Source organism: Nannospalax galili, unplaced genomic scaffold (genome assembly GCF_000622305.1).
Source record: "Nannospalax galili isolate Female #2095 unplaced genomic scaffold, S.galili_v1.0 scaffold872, whole genome shotgun sequence".
Taxonomy (NCBI): Eukaryota; Metazoa; Chordata; class Mammalia; order Rodentia; family Spalacidae; genus Nannospalax; species Nannospalax galili.
Window position 1 is genome coordinate 1,712,344 of NW_008332654.1, and position 17,674 is coordinate 1,730,017.

At 40.0% G+C, this 17,674-nt stretch overlaps 1 protein-coding gene across 1 annotated transcript in view; it reads left to right on the top strand.

Moving 5' to 3' along the window:
- Necab1 (N-terminal EF-hand calcium binding protein 1) overlaps positions 1-17,674 on the top strand; it is a 185,020-nt gene that overhangs the window by 77,897 nt on the left and 89,449 nt on the right. Inside the window, exon 4 of the mRNA XM_008827620.1 lies at positions 17,031-17,056. Within this exon, the coding sequence (XP_008825842.1) occupies positions 17,031-17,056 (26 nt within the window). The remainder of the gene's footprint in view (positions 1-17,030; positions 17,057-17,674) is intronic.

The window sequence follows — 17,674 nt, forward strand, 5'->3', positions numbered from 1 at the left end:
TTTTGCAAAAAATTATTTCCTTTTGTACCTGAACTCTCTAAATTAGAAAGAGAAGGATCTGTGATCTAGCATTAATTTAATGTACCAAAAATTATCAAAGGAAAGAATAATTGAATATAACCTGTCAGAGTGGTTGTCAATTAACTTGAAAGCCTTTAAATTTTTCTGGTTGTCCACAAGGACCAGAGAGAGGAAGATAAAAGTGGATATGTGGAAAAGGGAAATTGTGTAGTTATATATATATATATGTAGTGATATAGATATATGGAAAGGATTGGAAAAGACAGTGACTTGTTTGACTTTATGGCTTATTTGCTTTTCTATTTAATTTTTGAGGATTTTATACAATACATTTTGATAATATTCAGACACTCTCTCCTATCTATACCTCCCCTTACTACCTCCCATCTAACTTCATGTACTTTATTAAATGTATATATATATACATATACATATGTGTGTATACATATATTTTTTAAAGGTCTATGGAGTGTAGTATGTGTCCACAAATGCCCTTTGATGTGGGTCTATCCACTGGAACCTGGTTAAGCTAGCATCACACCCTTAAAGAAAACTGACTCTCCTTTTCCCAGCAGCGATTGGTTGCTGATAGTTCTTCAGCAAGAGTCGGGGCTTCTAACCTACTGCCGCACCTCTATGCTGGGATTTTGTCTGGCTTGAGCTTGCACAGGTATTGCGCTTGCTGTCATATGGCTTATTTTCTTAAATATGAAATAATTCAACATGATTGGTGAGGCTGTTCTATAATAAAAGTTTATTATTGACAGCAACTGATGTTCATGTCTACAACTTAGAAATGGCCATGGGCTGCCTATTTTCCCACATGCATCTTGTGTAAAACAACTAGTAAAATTAATAAAGAATGGAATGATTTAGCCATGAAAAAATCTGACATACGGGCAGAAGACTTTGAGGAAACAACAATCTAGAACAAACAGCAAACCTAGGAGGGAAGAATCAGGCAAAACATCATTTGTCCTAATTAGAACTCATAGATATGCAACATATGATGTGGGAAGATCATAAAGAGTACTTTATTAGACAGCTGAGTGGAGTTTGGTACTTGTCCTACATCTTATTACTGGATTTACCGCTCTCTCTGCACTTCTCCTGAAATCATGTGATACTGTAGAACAGTAAGAAATTTTATTTGGTCTTCATTTTCAGTCCCTAACAGAGCTCCTAAGACTCCTAGAAACTCATGAGTGATAGGGATGAGAAGACTTTCTTTTGCTAGTCATAAACCTCACTAGATTTTATGGCAAGGAGGAACTCTCAGGGAATGGGGCTGGTTACCAGAGGAGCCACCCTGTCATTACAGAGCTAGAACTTTCAGCCCCAGGGCTTATCATCCAGGGATGGGTGAGTGATTGAAGATTGACTTAATCACCAATGATCAGTGAAGTCAGCCATCATGCCTAAAGCTGAGACCTCCCTAAAGACACCTAAACAATGATGTTAAGAGAACTTCCAGGTTGGTGAATACATAGGGCTCCTGGGTTGCAGGAGAAGCAGGAACTTGGATAAAGCATGGAGTTCTTGTTGGCTCCTGTGCCATCACGTGTGCATGGATTCCATTTGGTTGTTCCTGTAATGCGTAATTTATAATAGTCAACTGGTTCCCTGAGTTCTGTATATTATTATATCAAATTATCAAGCAGAAGAAGAGGTTGTGAGAACCTGTTATTTGTAACCAAGTTGGGCCCAAATTTGGACAACCTAGGGATCCATTACTTATAAATGGCCTGTGAAGTAAATGATACTCTTTGGGAGTAAGTCCTTTTACCAAGAATTCATGCTAGCTTCTCATAGTTAGGATCAACATTGAATTTTAGAATACCTAATTGTATCCAAAGAGCTGGGGAGATGCTTGATGGGAGGAAAACTTCTTGGAAGCACTAAAGAGGACAGAACCTCTCCAGAGTCAGAGAAGCACTGGAGCTTAGGGGAAGATGCCTACTAGGACACATGAAGGCAAGTTTAGCCTTTAGCCTCACTGGGGAATTTTTTGTTTTGTTTTGTTCTCATGTAACCTTGGTTGGCTTCAGTCTTACTATGTAGCCAAGGATGACCCTAAACTCTTGAAACTCCTGCCTCTACCTTCCAAGTGTTAGAAATACCAGCATGTACCACATACTTGACTTCCTTGGGAAATTTTCTTTATTTACCATCAAAGACAAGTTTTTTCTTCTTTACAGGTGTTACACTAATCAATAGACTTTTTTAAACCTACAGGTGAACGTTTAGGTATTGTTAGAAGGTGCCATTAATCAGTCAGAAGACCTTTCTACAAATTCCTTTATTTTGGGTTTAAAGTAACATTCAGTAATAGTCAAGTTTTACCACTACAGACTTCTTAGATTTTTGAGATATAAAATCTTAGTTGAAGCTGTGTTGTCCTTCCAAACACGCCGGTAAGTTTCTGTAGCCACTCCTGAGGGTTGACAGCTGTGGCCAGGCTGTTCCTCCCCCTTGAGGTAAATGAAATTGACCAGCAAAGGTGTCAGGTAACCTCATCTCTCCCTTTTTTCACTTGAGCTTCTTGGAAAGAGGCAGAAATGAAAAACTTCCATGAGGTCAGATGACATAAAGAGTGAGGAGCACCTGATACATTTATCCTCTTTCCCATGTCATAGGTATAAATTATCATTTAGAAATAAAATGGCATAGTCATTGCTACACCATCTTCTCCTAATGACAGCTAAGCATTCCATATGGTTAAGGGCAAAGAAAAGTCTGTTGCATAATGAATGACTAAGAATTCTCACCCTCCTTGATGGCTGAAGCATAATTATCTAAAAATCCCTTGGAGTAAGAACCCCCACTTGGCATAGATGAGGTATAGTGGAAGCATTCTTTCCTCTGAAGGTGACTTTGCCTTGTAGATGTGGTACCATGCACAACCACCATCTGTTTTGTAAGACAGATCCACTGTATGTATGATGATGAAAACAAAGATACCAGTGGCCACAGGGAATATAAGCTTCAAATTTCAGCCTTAGAAATCGCAGTAACAAAGGGAATTTGGGGGGACAGCAAACCAATGGAGCAAATCCATTCATTAGTCAGCAGTGCAGGTTGTTGAAGGAACATATGTATGCAGACATGTATACCTTTTTTCTTTGAGAATTTTTTAAATATAAAAGTGAATTATTTTATAAATGCAAAGATGAGATATTAAAAACATATTTTCTAAACAATGTTGCAATCCAAAGGTAGTTTAAGGAGATAAATTAGTTATCAAAATAAAATTCTATTCAACATAATAAATAAAAATGTATGTGTGCTGGACAGCTTTAGTGTCAATTTGACACACCTGGGTTGAGGGATCCTCAATTGGGGAATTTCCTTCATTGGACTGGCCTGTGGCCATGTGTGTGGGGCATCTTCTTGATTGTTGAGTGGTGTGGGAAAGCCCAGCCCACTGTGGGTGGTGCCACCCCAGGGCAGGTGGGCCTGTGTTGCATAAGAAAGCAGGCTGAGCAGGGCCCTGGGGAGCAAGCCAGTAAGCAGTATTCCTTTATGGCCTGTGCTCCAGCCTCTGCCTCCAGGTTCCTGCCCTGAGTTCCTACCTTGGGCTCCCTGATGATCTATGACCCAGGACCTATAAGATAAAATAAACCCTTTCCTCCCCAAGTTAGTATTGGTCAGAGTATTTTGTCCTAACCTTTGTGTTTTTAGGAGGATTGTGGAAGCGTTTGGAACTTTGGACTGGAAAACCCGTTGAGTGCTTAGAGTTTGTTACTGTTGAGCTTGGAACAGTATGTTGAAAGAGTTGTGGATGATGGAGGCCTGGCTTGTGAAGCTTCAAAGGGAAGCAGAGACTATTAGGGCTGTTTGTATGATATTTTGAATGGAGAATGCGGTGGGTTCTGGTCGAAGCCGGGGCTAAAGAATCAGCTGTGGTCGAAACCAGAACCTGAAGTAAAACCTTTGTGTTATTGGGACAACTGATGCTGGTTAGCTGGGGCTGAAAAATCAGCTGTAAGTAACAAGAGACCAGGGTCACTGTGGTGAAGCCTTCTAGGAGGTATTTACTCAGGATCAGCACACAGAGGGGACCTGAGCCTCTATCTCAAGCTGGAAGCAGAACTTGGTAATGTCTAAGGGTCTACTGCATGGTTCTGGTGTTGAAAGTGTGAAGGAGTCACAGAGAGCAGCTGAGGCTTGGCACTCTGAGAGGCCAGGAAAGGCCATAGGTGAAAGTGCAGCTTCAATTGCAGTGAAGACCCCAGGATTGAAGGGGTCATGGGAATCTGAGGCTTTGCACCCCAAGAGGTAAGAAGAGGCCTTTGGTGACGGTATAGCCTCAGTTTCAGTGGAGACCCCGGCTTTTTGGAGATGCCAGGACCATGGGACAACAACCAAGGGCAGCAGCAGGTGTGGAATGGAGCCATCCTGGGTCTTTGAGACAAGCTGTGTGTGTCATGGACGGCAGAATAAGAGAAGTGGAGCTGCCAGAACCCTTTGGATCCTAGAAGTTCGTGAATGAATCTCAGATATTCAGCCTTGAGCTACTTTGCTGGACTTTGGTTTTGCTTAGGTGTGCCCAATTCTTCCCCTTGAAATAAGACAGTACTTGTTTTGGATTTTACAGAAGGCTCCAGTTAAGAGACTTTTAAAAGAGACTATGGACTTTTAAGTGTTTTGGATTTTTTCTTTCGGTCTTTTTGAGACAGGGTCTCCCTGTAGCCCCAGCTGTCCTGGAACTTACTATGTAGACCAAGCTGGCCTTGAACTTACAGAGATCCACCTGCCCCTGCCACCTGAGGGCTGGGATTAAAGGTATTGTGGGGCTTTTAAGATTGCACTGTCTTATGTTGTGATATTAACATCATCTTATCTTGGGGATAAGAATTGGAAAGGTTATGGTTTAATAGTGATGTGCTTGTGTGTCAAGTTGACAAGGGGTCAATCCTGTTGGATAGCTTTAGTGTCAACTTGACACACCTGGATTGAGGGAGCCTCAATTGGGGAATTTCCTCCATAGGACTGCCCTGCGGCCATGTGTGTGGGGCATCTTCTTGATTGTTGAGTGATGTGGGAGGGCCCAGCCCACTGTGGGTGGTGCCACCCCTGGGCAGGTGGGCCTGTGTTGCATAAGAAAGCCGGCTGAGCAGGGGCTAGGGGAGCAAGCCAGTAAGCAGTGCTCCTCCATGGCCTGTGCTCCAGCTTCTGCCTCCAGGTTCCTACCCTGAATTCCTACCTTGGGCTCCCTGATGAACTATGACCGAGGAGATACAAGATAAAATAAACCCTTTCCTCCCCAAATTGGTATTGGTCAGAGTATTTTGTCACAACAGTGGAGAAATAAACCAGACAGTGTGCAAAGTCCCCATGTGAATTTTCCTTAGCCCCTCCCTTCTGCCTCTGCCTCTACCTCTGCCTCTGCCTCCCAAGTACTGGGATTAAGGGCCAAGCACCACCATGCCTCGTGACTATTTTGTACTTTTAAGCTTAACTTAGTACTTAAAATTTTTCCAATTTCATCAATATTTATAAAACCCAGAGAAATTTCAATTCCCCTTGTGTCCATCTCAAAAAGCTGAATGAAATGTGGTAAAACTTTTAAGAACGAAGGCTTGAAAAGCAAGAATTCATCTTTTACCCCTAATACTACCTTCGTTGTACTGAATAATTTTCTAGAATGTTTCTACTTGCCTTTCTTATACTGTCTGCCTGATGACAAAGATTGAATACTTAAAAGGAAACTAATATTTTGAAATAAGCCCAGAAGATTAGATTGTGGAAATATTAGGAGAAAAAATGATCAAGCCTTTTATGAGGCATGCCAGATTCAGAATTATGCATAGCATTTTTTCATCACATAAAAAGAAAGGTATTAAAATACTCCAAACACATAATTTTCTCACTCACCAAAGCAACTTTTTATTTCTCTGAGTTCTTTTCATTTTTGAAAAGATTTGAACATTCCCAGTCATATCAAACTTTCAAATAAAGACAATTTTCTGATGCTTTTGTATATTCACAAAACTGGGTATATGAGTTTTCTGAAACTTAATTCTTAGACCCACTAATTTTATCAAACCTTCTAATTAGTGCACCATTTTATGATACCAATACAGATTATTTCATTTAGTATTTCAATTAATCAGTAAAGAGATGAGAGAATACTATTATGCTTAATACTTCCTTGATATTATTTTATCAGCCTTTAATACCTATAGTTACAGACTTCGTTTTTTAGTTAAAATTGAACTTCTAAAATAATCTAATTAGTTTAAGAGATTAGATTATGGAGACTCAACTTATTCATGTCAGTCTTAGGAACAGGAACAAGTTTTTATTCCATGGTGTATTGATATAAACCACATTTCTTGGCTGTAATTTAGAACTGGAGCACTAAAACTCACTGGAACTGCAGCAGCTACCTGTATGGGTACCACTCAAAGTGTGGGCTGAAGACTGATGCCTGTTACAAGCAGAGTACCTGAGAGCTTTATAGAGATCTTTATAGCAACTCAACAGTGCCATGGCATCCAAGTATGCTGTAGTATTACAGTTTCCTACAACAGCATCATTCTGGCAGGAATTCGAAATGTAATCGTCTCATCCTTCACCAAAAAGCAGGGGCAGTTCTGCTCTGGGGCCTTGTGAGGCTCCTGAAGAGTTGCAGAGGAGGTAGTACTAACTCTTTGGTGGAGGAAAAAGAAGGAAACAAAGAAAGGAGGGCAGAAGTTAAATACTAAGCAACAGGTGAAGCTGAGCAAAGCAAAATACCCAAAGATTATATCCCATGTGAAGGAAAGATTCATTTGTCCATTGTTCTAATTGGTTGATAATTTTCTGTTTTATTTCAGATACAGATCATAGAAGCCCAACTCAAAATAGCTTGGTGGGGAGAGAAATGTACGTGTGTTTGGCAGGGGGTAGGAGGAAATGTCACTGATTCCCTAGTCTGGACACTCTTAATGTAAAGTTTGTCACAGAGATTCAAAGGATTTTGAATGGAGTCACCATGCTTCCATTTTTGTTTATCCATTCGTGCTGCCCCAGTCTTCGGACCTCTGTCATGGTTTTTCTCTTAGAATTGCTCTATTCTACCACAAAGAGGGTTCTGCCATGTGTAGGCAGAGGGAGAATGGCTTTACAGAGCCTGAAGTTTATATCATCTTCCCTTAATTGCTTCAAAGGTCCTTTTCCTAGAGACCATACACAAAATCCCAAAGGAGTATTCAAAGGTCTAGGGTTATACAGTGTTCTCTATTTGGGACCGTTCATCACAACCATATGGTGTGTATGGCTGTGGCTAGTTGTGTTGGGTTGTAGTAGGGTGAAAGTGGAATATTTTCAGTTAATAATAATTGCTAATTTTATTGAATGAGAAGCCTAAGAGGACTGGGGATGTAGCTCACCAAGTAAAGTGCTAGCCTAGCATTCACAAAGTTCTGGGTTTGATCCCTGGCACTTCATAAACTATATGTGGAGCCTGCCTGCAATCTCAGCACTCTGAAGGTAGAGACAGGTCAGGAGAAGTTGATTTTCATCCTAGGCTACATAGTGTGTTCTAGGGTAGCCTGGCATACAGAAGACTCTGGAGAAGGAGAGGAAGGAAGAGAGGGAGAGAGGAATAGAGGGAGAGAAAGAAAGAAAGAGAAGTTGCCTAAGAGACTAGCAAAGCATACTTCTGGGTATGTACATGGGCATATTTCCAGAGAGCATAACTAAGTAGAGATGGCATGCATGGGTATGGGTGGGACCATCTCTTGGCCTAGATATCTGGTGGCCTAGATACAATAAATAGGGAAAAAGTCTACTACTGCAAGTGTTCCTGCCTCCACTCCTGCCTTGCCATAGCATGAGCTGCTCTTCTTCACTGTGCTGTTGTAGTTTGCATGTGAAATGTCTCTTCTGGGCTCATGTGTTTGAACACTTGGTCTGTAGTGGGTGGCTCTACTGGGGAAGGTTGAGGAACGTTTAGGAGATATAGACTCAATGGAGGAAGCAGGACACTAGGAGCATACTTTGAAATTTTTAAACCCCAGCCCTACTTATTCAGTCTCAGTTTCCTGCCTGTGGCCAGCTAGTCTTTCTGTCCTGCTGCTGGGCTTTCCCTAACCACCTTCATGTCTTGATGCATGATGAACTGTTTCCTCTCAAAATGTAAGCCAATATAAACCCTTCCTCCCTTACATTACTTCTTAACAAGTATTTTGTCACAAAAAAGAGAAAAGTAAGCCATAGGCATGTCTTCCTCACCATGATGGGTGCAAATCTCCAAAGCTGTAAGCCAATACAAGTATTTCCTCCTTTTAAGTTGTTTACATCAGACATGCTGTCACAGAAGTGGGAAAGCTAACTCAGAGTGCTATGGTCAGCAGCCCCACTAGGAACACATAGTTGTGTGCAAGTTCCCCAAAGAAAGGAACAATATTTCAGAAAAGCAGAAGGGACAGATAATAAGGACACCCACTGCATTTTAAAGGTGAGTCTTTTCCCTTGAAAATTGTGCTGTGGGACTACAGAGATTGCTTAGTGGTTAAGAGCACTGGCTGCTGTTGCAGAGGACCTAGGTTTGATTCTCAGCACCCACATGGTGGCTAATAACAGTCAGTAACGTTCCAGGGTCCCTCTTCTGACCTCCATGGGCATTGCACGACATGAGTGCACCAACACACATGCAGGCATAACACTCCTACACATAAAATAGAAATAATAAACAAAAATTCTTTTTTAAGAAAAGAGAAAGAAAACCTGACAGGAGGTAGAAGAGATAATAAGAAAAACAGTCAGGAAAATGAAAGGGACGAGCTCCCAGCAGCTACCAGAAGCCGAAGTAGGTTGGGGGTGGGACGTGTTGAGCAGCACGGAATAGGAATAAAACGAAACAGAAAAGAAGTGAAGGTTGGGTGGAGATCATGTATGATTTGTCCTCTGAGGACATCAGCCATGGGACAGCTTTGCCAGTCTGGAAGGTAATAACTGTCAATCAGCCCATTAGAGCTCAAAATTCCTCAAGTGCTTAAAAGTAGAGTGTTGAGCCAAAGCTTGTCAGTTATTTTGTGCTTTAGCAGTTGGGCAGCACATTTTGATGAAAATAATGCCTGGCAATTAAAAAAAAATTATTTCTCTCTGCCACCTCTCTAAGGCTGCCTCACTGTACAACTGTAAGTTTCTTGTTCAGTTTTCTGAATGTTAAATAACATTAAAAAGACTGTCTTTAATTTGACAGGTCCATTATACTGGTCCTAACTACAACTTTTAAACCTGCCATAGCATTCAAGATGCAATTTTTTTTTAACATTATGCCTTGAAAGGTATTCAAAATCAGAGCCTTCAAGAAAACTGTCTTAACTATTTTTTTTGAATCTTCTGAATGTAGGGTCTAGAGTCAGTCTATTTGTGAACTTGAAAAAATTCTAAAAATTCTACCTGAAATGCCATGAATATGTTAGTGCAATGCTGATCTAGCAGGTGGTCCTTCCAGTTCATAATGCCTGACTTTATAAACCATCACATGTGAACCAAGTAAGAGAGAAGCTGAGCACAAATTCACCTGTTGACATATCCATCATGGATGTTTATATTGTAATCCTGGAAAAAATAGTAGAATTATGAAAAGCTTGAGATAAATTCCTCAATGAGGAAGCTTGGGACATAGGGCCCAGGAACTTATATTTTTAACAGGTTCTGACTTCAAGTAACTATTCATGAACAAAAGTTTGAGAAGCACTGGTGTAAGTGGAGAGTCAAGTAAAACACAAAAGGTGGTTACATAAATGAGAGTCTAAATGAGATGGCAGAAGTAGAGACCTAAGAAATACGAGTACTAGCAACTGACACCCTAAGAGATGAGGATGACAAATTCTAAGGGAAAAGATGTAGAGGGACCTTAACACCGTTACTCAGACCTTGGGAGAATTTTCAGGAGAGCCAGGTTTCTCCATTAGGCATAGAGAACAAGGACAAATGTTCTATTATGACTTGTAAATTGACCTTTTAAATATGCCTCTCTTGCCCCTATTGAATGTAATTAAGCTCTCTGTGGAGTTGAACAAAGGAATAACAGAGAATATTATTGTGTATATAAGTATTGAGCTTAGATTAACACAGAGTATATAATTATAATAAATTTAAGCTGTCACTTATAGAGCAGCCAGTATTCTTTTCAGATTATGTTCAATTGCTAGGGAATGCTTTATTTGCTTTAAGAGAGTGCTGAGAGACAGTGTTGAGAAGGGAGAGCTAATAATCAAAATCACCTTGGACAATTGTTAAAGAAGAAATTCCTGAGTGGCACCTTGAATTTCTGAAGTATAATCTCTAAAGGTTTGGCCTGGAAATATATATTTCTGATAACCCCTCAGGTAGATCCTAGATTCGGCCAGACTGAGAAATAAACTAGGAAACAGTCTGGAGAATAAACCAATTAGACTTCTGCTTTAAGAAGCAAAAATTAAGAAGAAATGCCTCCCGCTCTTAGAGCTTTATCTCCATTTCAGGACCCTCCTGTGCATTGCTCCCTGCTATGGCCCTTCTCCACTTACCTCCTGTTTCTTCTTACTTTCATCCTATATTTTCAGTCTTTTGCAACAATAACTGCCATTCTCTCTTCCTTTGAACAGCATCTACCTCCCATGGTCTCCTTAGTCACATCTTATTTCTTGTTTTTGCTGGCTTAAAAGAAGGCAGACACCTTTAAGAGCAAACTTCTATATTAACGCACCTTTAAAGTGCCCTGCTCTTTTACTTTCTGCTAAACTTTATAATGCAAGCTGAGCACAGCCAGAGGCATGCCAGTCCACTATTTTAGTCTTTTAACCATGTACTCTATGACCTAGAGCTATGTGCACCCCCAAAATATGTCTACTATCTTTGTTTTCTTTAAACTGAGCATGCTCAGGAATATGCTGCTTAACTGAGCATGCTCGGGTATGGGACAAACCCTATATGCATATACACATGCATAGGCTTCTCTGAGTAAAATCCATACTTCCTTTGGCCATCCAGGTAGTAATACAGTCTCCCCATTTACTCTTTTATGTCTTGTCTGTACTTGTGTGGGCTTTGTTCTCATCACGATGCAGACACTGTGTTCAGTTATACTTTCATGCCTCATTTATTAGTCTTGCTTCTATTCCACTGGTATTTCCAAGGCTCTAGATTTCAGAGGATTGAAACTGTTGTTTGTACCTTGCCAAAGGCCATAAATGTAAATTGCAATTGTTCTTTTCCAGGCCTTGCTCTTGGAGCTCTCTAACTCTGACTTCTGAACACCAGTTCCTTCTGGCTATCTTCTGAGCGTTGTGATCCTTTGCAGTCCCCCTCCCTCCACTTGTGTCTGAAATGATGGGTTTAATCAGAAAACATCATTACAATCTTTGTAGAGCTCAACACAGGAATGACAGAGTCCCTGCCTATTGGTAGTGACTCTGTTCAGTACTTGTATATCCAGTGAATGATGCCTAGTTCTTGCTGTGGAGTGGCATAGAGTCCCATGGAGGAAAACTAAATTGGAGATTTCCCTGTCCTCACTTTGGTAAGTCTGAAAAAGTGGCAAATTGGCACAGAGAGTCTCAGTGAATATTCTTCAACAGCTCCTCTGATCCTTCTTTATTTCCTTTCTATAGCTGACTATCCCATGTGCTGTTGACTCCAGATGAGTGTCCTGGAGTTCAAGTTCCTGTATGAGTAGATAATAGCTCTCAAGTCAGAAGTACCTGGGATTGAAGACTGGCCCCACCACTCACTCATTGAATAAGATGGGTGTCTTCCAAAAAGTGACTTAAAGTTGCCTCAGCTGAGTTCCTTCTTTGTACAACCAGGAGAGTGACATATAGGTTGGAGTGAAGCATGCCACAGAAAGTTCTCAGCATGTATCTAGCACATGATAAGTACTCCAGGCATGTTAACAGCTGCTTAACAGTTCTATTTGTTTATATTTTCCCCCATAATTGACTCAGGGGGTACCAGAAGTTTTCATTTTTGAATTTACAAAGTTTAAATGATCCCAATTTTTGAACCAGTCCATGGAGTGTGTCCTTTTAAAGGACAGGGAAGTGACCCAGAGACCAAAATATGACACTGTTTGAGACACATGACAACCTGAACCTCACACAGCATGTATCAACAGGCCTAGCAGTAGTTTCCTATGGCTGCTATGGCAAAGTGAAAATTCCTGGCTTAAAGTACCAGGAATTTATTCTCTCCCAGTTATGAAGGCTGAGGTCCAATATAAGGGATTATCAAGAACTTGATCTCTCTAAAGTCTTCAGGGGAGAGCCTCTTCTGGTGTCCCCCAGCTTCTGGTGACTGTTGGCAACGATTGGTGTTACTTGGTGTAGTTCCAATCTCTGCCTGCTCCTCACAGGTCCCCTCTGTGTCGTATATTCAAATTTCCCTCTCTTTTCTCATTTTCTAAAGAAAGCACTTCATGAGGGTACACAGTAATGCAACATGACCGTATCTTAACATGATTGAATCCAAGTCTGTAGGAAAATACTTCAAAGTGATAAGAATGTTAAGCTGAATCTCAAATTGTTTTGAGGTAGTAACCTATTCTGAGAACTAGGGATCCTGGGTTACCAGACTGCAGAGCTCCAGTATTCTCTGATTGATGAAGTAGTAACTATACTTTCTTTTTTTTAAAAAAATACTATTTTTGTTTTTATGTGTAAGAATGGATTGCCTGCATGTGTGTAAGTGCACACATTTTGTGCAATTACCATAGATGTCAGAAGAGATTGTCAGATCCCTAAAAGTGGAGTTGCCAACGATCATTAGCCACCAGGGAGGTCCTGGGAACTGAACCAGCATTCTCTACAGGAGCAAATGGTGCTCTTAACCACTGAGCCATTTCTCCAGTTCTGTAACATGCTTCTTAAGACAGACATTTGGTTTCATTGGAATTGACAGTGCCCAATGAAGAAGCATAAACTACAACATCTAGCACCTCAAGAGTTGTAAATGAATGGTGTTCATGGGCAGTTATGCAATATGGGTAATTATCAGCCTTACTAATTATCTTTAATACCTCCTAATTGCCTAGATTTTGCTCAGATACCAAATTAATTTTTCCATTAAAAGAGAAATATGATGATTATAGACAATATTGTTTGGAAAGTTAAAAGAAGGAAAAAGCAAGCTCCCCTAAGCCCAAGCATCCAGAAGCAATGTGGTTCACTAATGTATTTGCCCGTTTCTCCTAGACCTTCAAAAATGAACTTTTTGACCACTACATATGTATATATTCCATTTATTTCTGATTGATATTTGCTTAACTTTTGAACTTTAGCATTTTTCAAGCTACTGAGAACTTTTTAGTTACATTTAGTGAATCTGTGATAATACACAAATTACATAGTTATTTATCTAGTGAACATTTATTTTCTTTTTATTTTCATTATTGCCAATCAGGTTGTGATAAATACCTTTGTCTTTTATCCCTCTTTAGGAACAATCTGAGAATGCATTCTTGTAGTAATACCCCTATAAGAGTATGTTTACTGTTTAACTAGTATTCATTCTTTGCATGTAGATGGTCCCTTCCTTTCCCCAGCTCTCTCTCCCTTATTTTATATAATGGTATTGCTTAAGTACTGTCCTAGTTTGTTCTTCATTGCTGTGACAAAACACTCTGACCAATACCAACTTGGGGAGGAAAGGGTTTATTTGTCTTACATCTCCCAGGTTGCAAGCAGTTCATCAGGGAGCCCAGGGTAGGAACTCAGGGCAGGAACCTGGAGGCAGGAGCTGGAGCACAGTCCATGGAGGAACACTGCTTACAGGCTTGCTCCTTTGGCCCCTGCTCAGCCTGCTTTCTTATGCAACACAGGCCCACCTGCCCGGGGGTGGCACCACCCACAGTGGGCTGGGCCCTCCCACATCACTCATCAAGAAGATGCCCTTCAGACATGGCCACAGGCCAGTCCAATAGAGGCAATTTCCCAATTGAGGCTCCCTCAACCCAGGTATGTCAAGTTGACACTAAAGCTATCCAGCACAAGTACCACTGGGTTTCATGGTATAAGCATGAAATAAACAGGAAAATATTATATGCTATCAATATTATATACTCTAGGCTTGACTGGGGTTTATTATTCCTTTAAAAATCCCACACGACTCTAGGACAGAATAGATCTCAGTATGAAATTAGCTCTATTATAATTCATCTATGTCCGCTTACTTTAAAAAGAACTGTGACTAACAGCATAGCAGAGAAACAGCTGAATACAGGCATGTTTGAGGCCATGAACACGATGCAGCACTTGACAAACATAATATTTTGTTAGGGAACACACAGACCTACTGGGTTGTACATTATTCCCAACTGCTCTCCTTTATGCTTTATTCCAAGCAATTTAATTCTCAGTAACAGATTGGGGCTGTTTATTCTTTTGGAAATTCAAAATAAATCCCATTATGAACCTGTGAGCCATTCTGAGGAAAACAAATACAAAACCAGTGCCCCTTAGTGTCCCTTTCAGTCTGAAGCTCTATAAGAACAGTAAGATTTAGTATTTAAAAAGTTATATCTTACAATGATACTCTGAAAAACTGTCAGCTAATTAATTTCTAAAAGGTCTGTTGGTTTCACCTCAAAACCCTTCACATGTATCAATTTTTTTCTACCCCCCCTCCTGATCTCTGCCTATCACTAGTGGACTGAATTATTATGGCCACACTGCACTCCCTTAAACTCACTTATTGGTTGATACAGGGGAAGTAGAAAGCTGAAAAGTGATATCAAGGAATGTGTTTTAGAGAATAATATATTAGTGCATTGTAATCCAAATCTAGATTTACTTGTTTATACATTAGATATACTACTACGTCAACATTTTATTTTATAGTTATATGAAAAAATGTAAATACAGAGGTATGCTTTAGACCCACTCCCTTGAATGGGCCTACATGCCCAGTGGGTTGTATGCTTCATCCAGAACAACTGACCTGAAGGTTCAGTAACTTGAAAACAGGCTCTGGGCCTTGTTTCCACCCTCCTTCTGTCTAGCTTCAACCCATTTGTCAGTATACATCTAGTCAAGTTACTTAGCTTAAAATTCTTCTGTGGTTCCAAATTGACAAGAGATCAAAAAGAAACGTCTTAGATTGTTGTATGAGGTCTTTCAGTTTCCAATTCTGTTTCTTTTTTCTACATTCCAGTCAAAAGAATGACTGAATTTTCTAAAATTGAATGACTTTCTATGCACACTTTTAATTTTAATACAAGTAGCATTTCTTTTAGCCCAAAAATGCTTCGTTTATCTTTTTTACTTAATATTGAACCTTTGAGATTTAAATCAATTACATTATCATCTGAGATACATTCCTTGATACCTCTTTCCAGTTCTCTACTTCTCCTAAATTAATCATTTTACTGTAATTTATTTGTTTAGTGTATGAGTCTACCTCTAATTGAGTTCCTGGCAACTAGAAATCTAATATATTTATTTTGGCATCTTTTTCAGCCGCATATATCAATGGCAGAACAAATCTAACATGTAGTAATAAACATCTGTGGAATAAAGGCATAAATAGTGAGAAGCCCACATCAAAACAAATGCAGAAAACGCTACATTTTCTATCTTGTGGCAAATCTACTTTATAAAAAGATCCTCTAAACTATGTAGATGCCAGTATCCAAGATTGAATATTGGTCTGTGGTTCAGCTCCTGCCTCCAAGTTTCTGCCCTGAGTTCCTGTCTTGGCTTCCCTTGATGATGGACTATGAGCTGTAAGCCAAACAAAACCAAGCTGGTTTTGGTCAGTGTTTTTATCACAATAGAAAATAACTAGAACAGAAGTTGGTATCAGGACCATGGGGAATTGCTGTGACAGGCTGACCATCCTGTTTTGGGGAGGATTGTTGTAACATTTGGAACTTGGGGCTGGAAAAGTCATTGAGTGCCCAGAGCTTAGTGAACTGTTGCTGTGCAGCTTGAAATAGTTATGCTGAAGAGAAATGTGGATGATGGAGACCTGGCTCGTGACATTTCAAAGGAAGCAAAGACTCTCGGGGCTGTCTGTGTGATATTTGCATTGAGAACGTATGGTGAGCTAAGGCTGAATAATCAGCTATGATTAACAAGGGACCAGACCATTCAAGTGAAACTTTTGTTTTAACTGGGACAATTGATACTGGTTAGTTGGGGCTGAAAAGTCAACTGTGACTAAGAAAAGACCAGAATCATTGAGTTGAAATCTTTGGGAAGTATTTCCTCAGGGTCAATACACAGAAGCTGTGATACAGAAGGGGCCTGAAACAACATCTCAAACTGGAAGCAGGACTTGGTAATTTATAATCATCTCCTACATAACACTGGTTTGAAGGCATGAAATGGTCCTTTTGGCACTGTGAGAGACCAAGAAAGGCCATTGGTGAAGGTGTGACCTCACTTGTAGTGAAAACTCACAGGATTCATGGGGTCATGGAGAAAATCTGAGGCTATGCATCCTGAAAGGCCGGGAAAGCCAATTGGTGAAGTTGTAGCCTCAGTTTCAGGAGAGACGCCAGCATATTGCCAGATCATGGATGACAACCAAGGGCAGTGCCAGGTGTGGAGTGGAGCCATCCTGAGCGTATGAGACAAACTGTCAGACAAGAGTGTGACATAGTGTTGTTGATAATGAATAATTATTTAGAACAATGTAGAATTTGTGATAGAAATATCATTTGTTGTTGTTTTGAGGTAGGATCTCACTATGTAGCCCCAGCTGGCTTGAAACACACTATGTAGATCAGGCTGGTCTCCAGCTCAGAGATTTGCCTGTGTCTGCCTCCTGAGTGCTGGGGAAAAAAGGAGTGTGCCACCATGCCTGCTTGCAGAGACATATTTTAACTATATATACTTATTAACGCAACTATGGATTAGGGAATAACTGAATCTAGGTATTTAAAAACTTAAACAAGGAGCTAAAGGTATAAAAGCAGGAGAGCATTTGCATAGCATGTATGAGGTGACCAGGGTTCAACTCCCAGCCCTGGAAACAAAAGTGAGATGTAAAAACATTGCCAAAGGAATAATATCTTTTTTCCCATCTTTCAGCAATCTTGACACAGAGGAACTATGTGGTAAGTTTCTTTAAACTAATTAATCTCTCATTACTTATTTTAAAAGGAAAAAATGTGTGCTATATTGCCATGTACCTTGGGATTAAAAATTCTGGAATAAAGTAAAAGACAAAAGTCTTCAGGGATGTAGCTTTATCCTTGGGTTTTGCTCCAGTGTGTATGTTGCTTAAGCAGTTGGGCCTCATTAATTTGCTCCTTAGAAAAGAATTGTTATTATAATTGGTACATTAGTTTCCTAAGGGCTAATTCCTCACTCGTTCCATGTGGCTTCATCATTCACTCCATAAAGCACTGTGCAGGTTTCTGTTGCAAAGCTGTTTCCTTGAAATGTGAAAATCTCTGTCCTATACCTTCCTAATAGTTCTACAGTCTTGAACTCTGATTCAAAACCAAGTACTTCAAGTGGGGAAAGAGACATCTTTACAAATGTCTAGTCTATTGCATCTTCATTTATTTTTGATATCTTTGTTGTTGGAAACAGAACTCAAAGATCATTAATATGGACAAGAAAATAATATGGAATTTATTCTTTATTATGAAAGTGGAGCATTATGAAACTATTGAATTTGAAGCAGTCATATATCTCTCTGAACACTGGAAGATTTTATATTTTACATT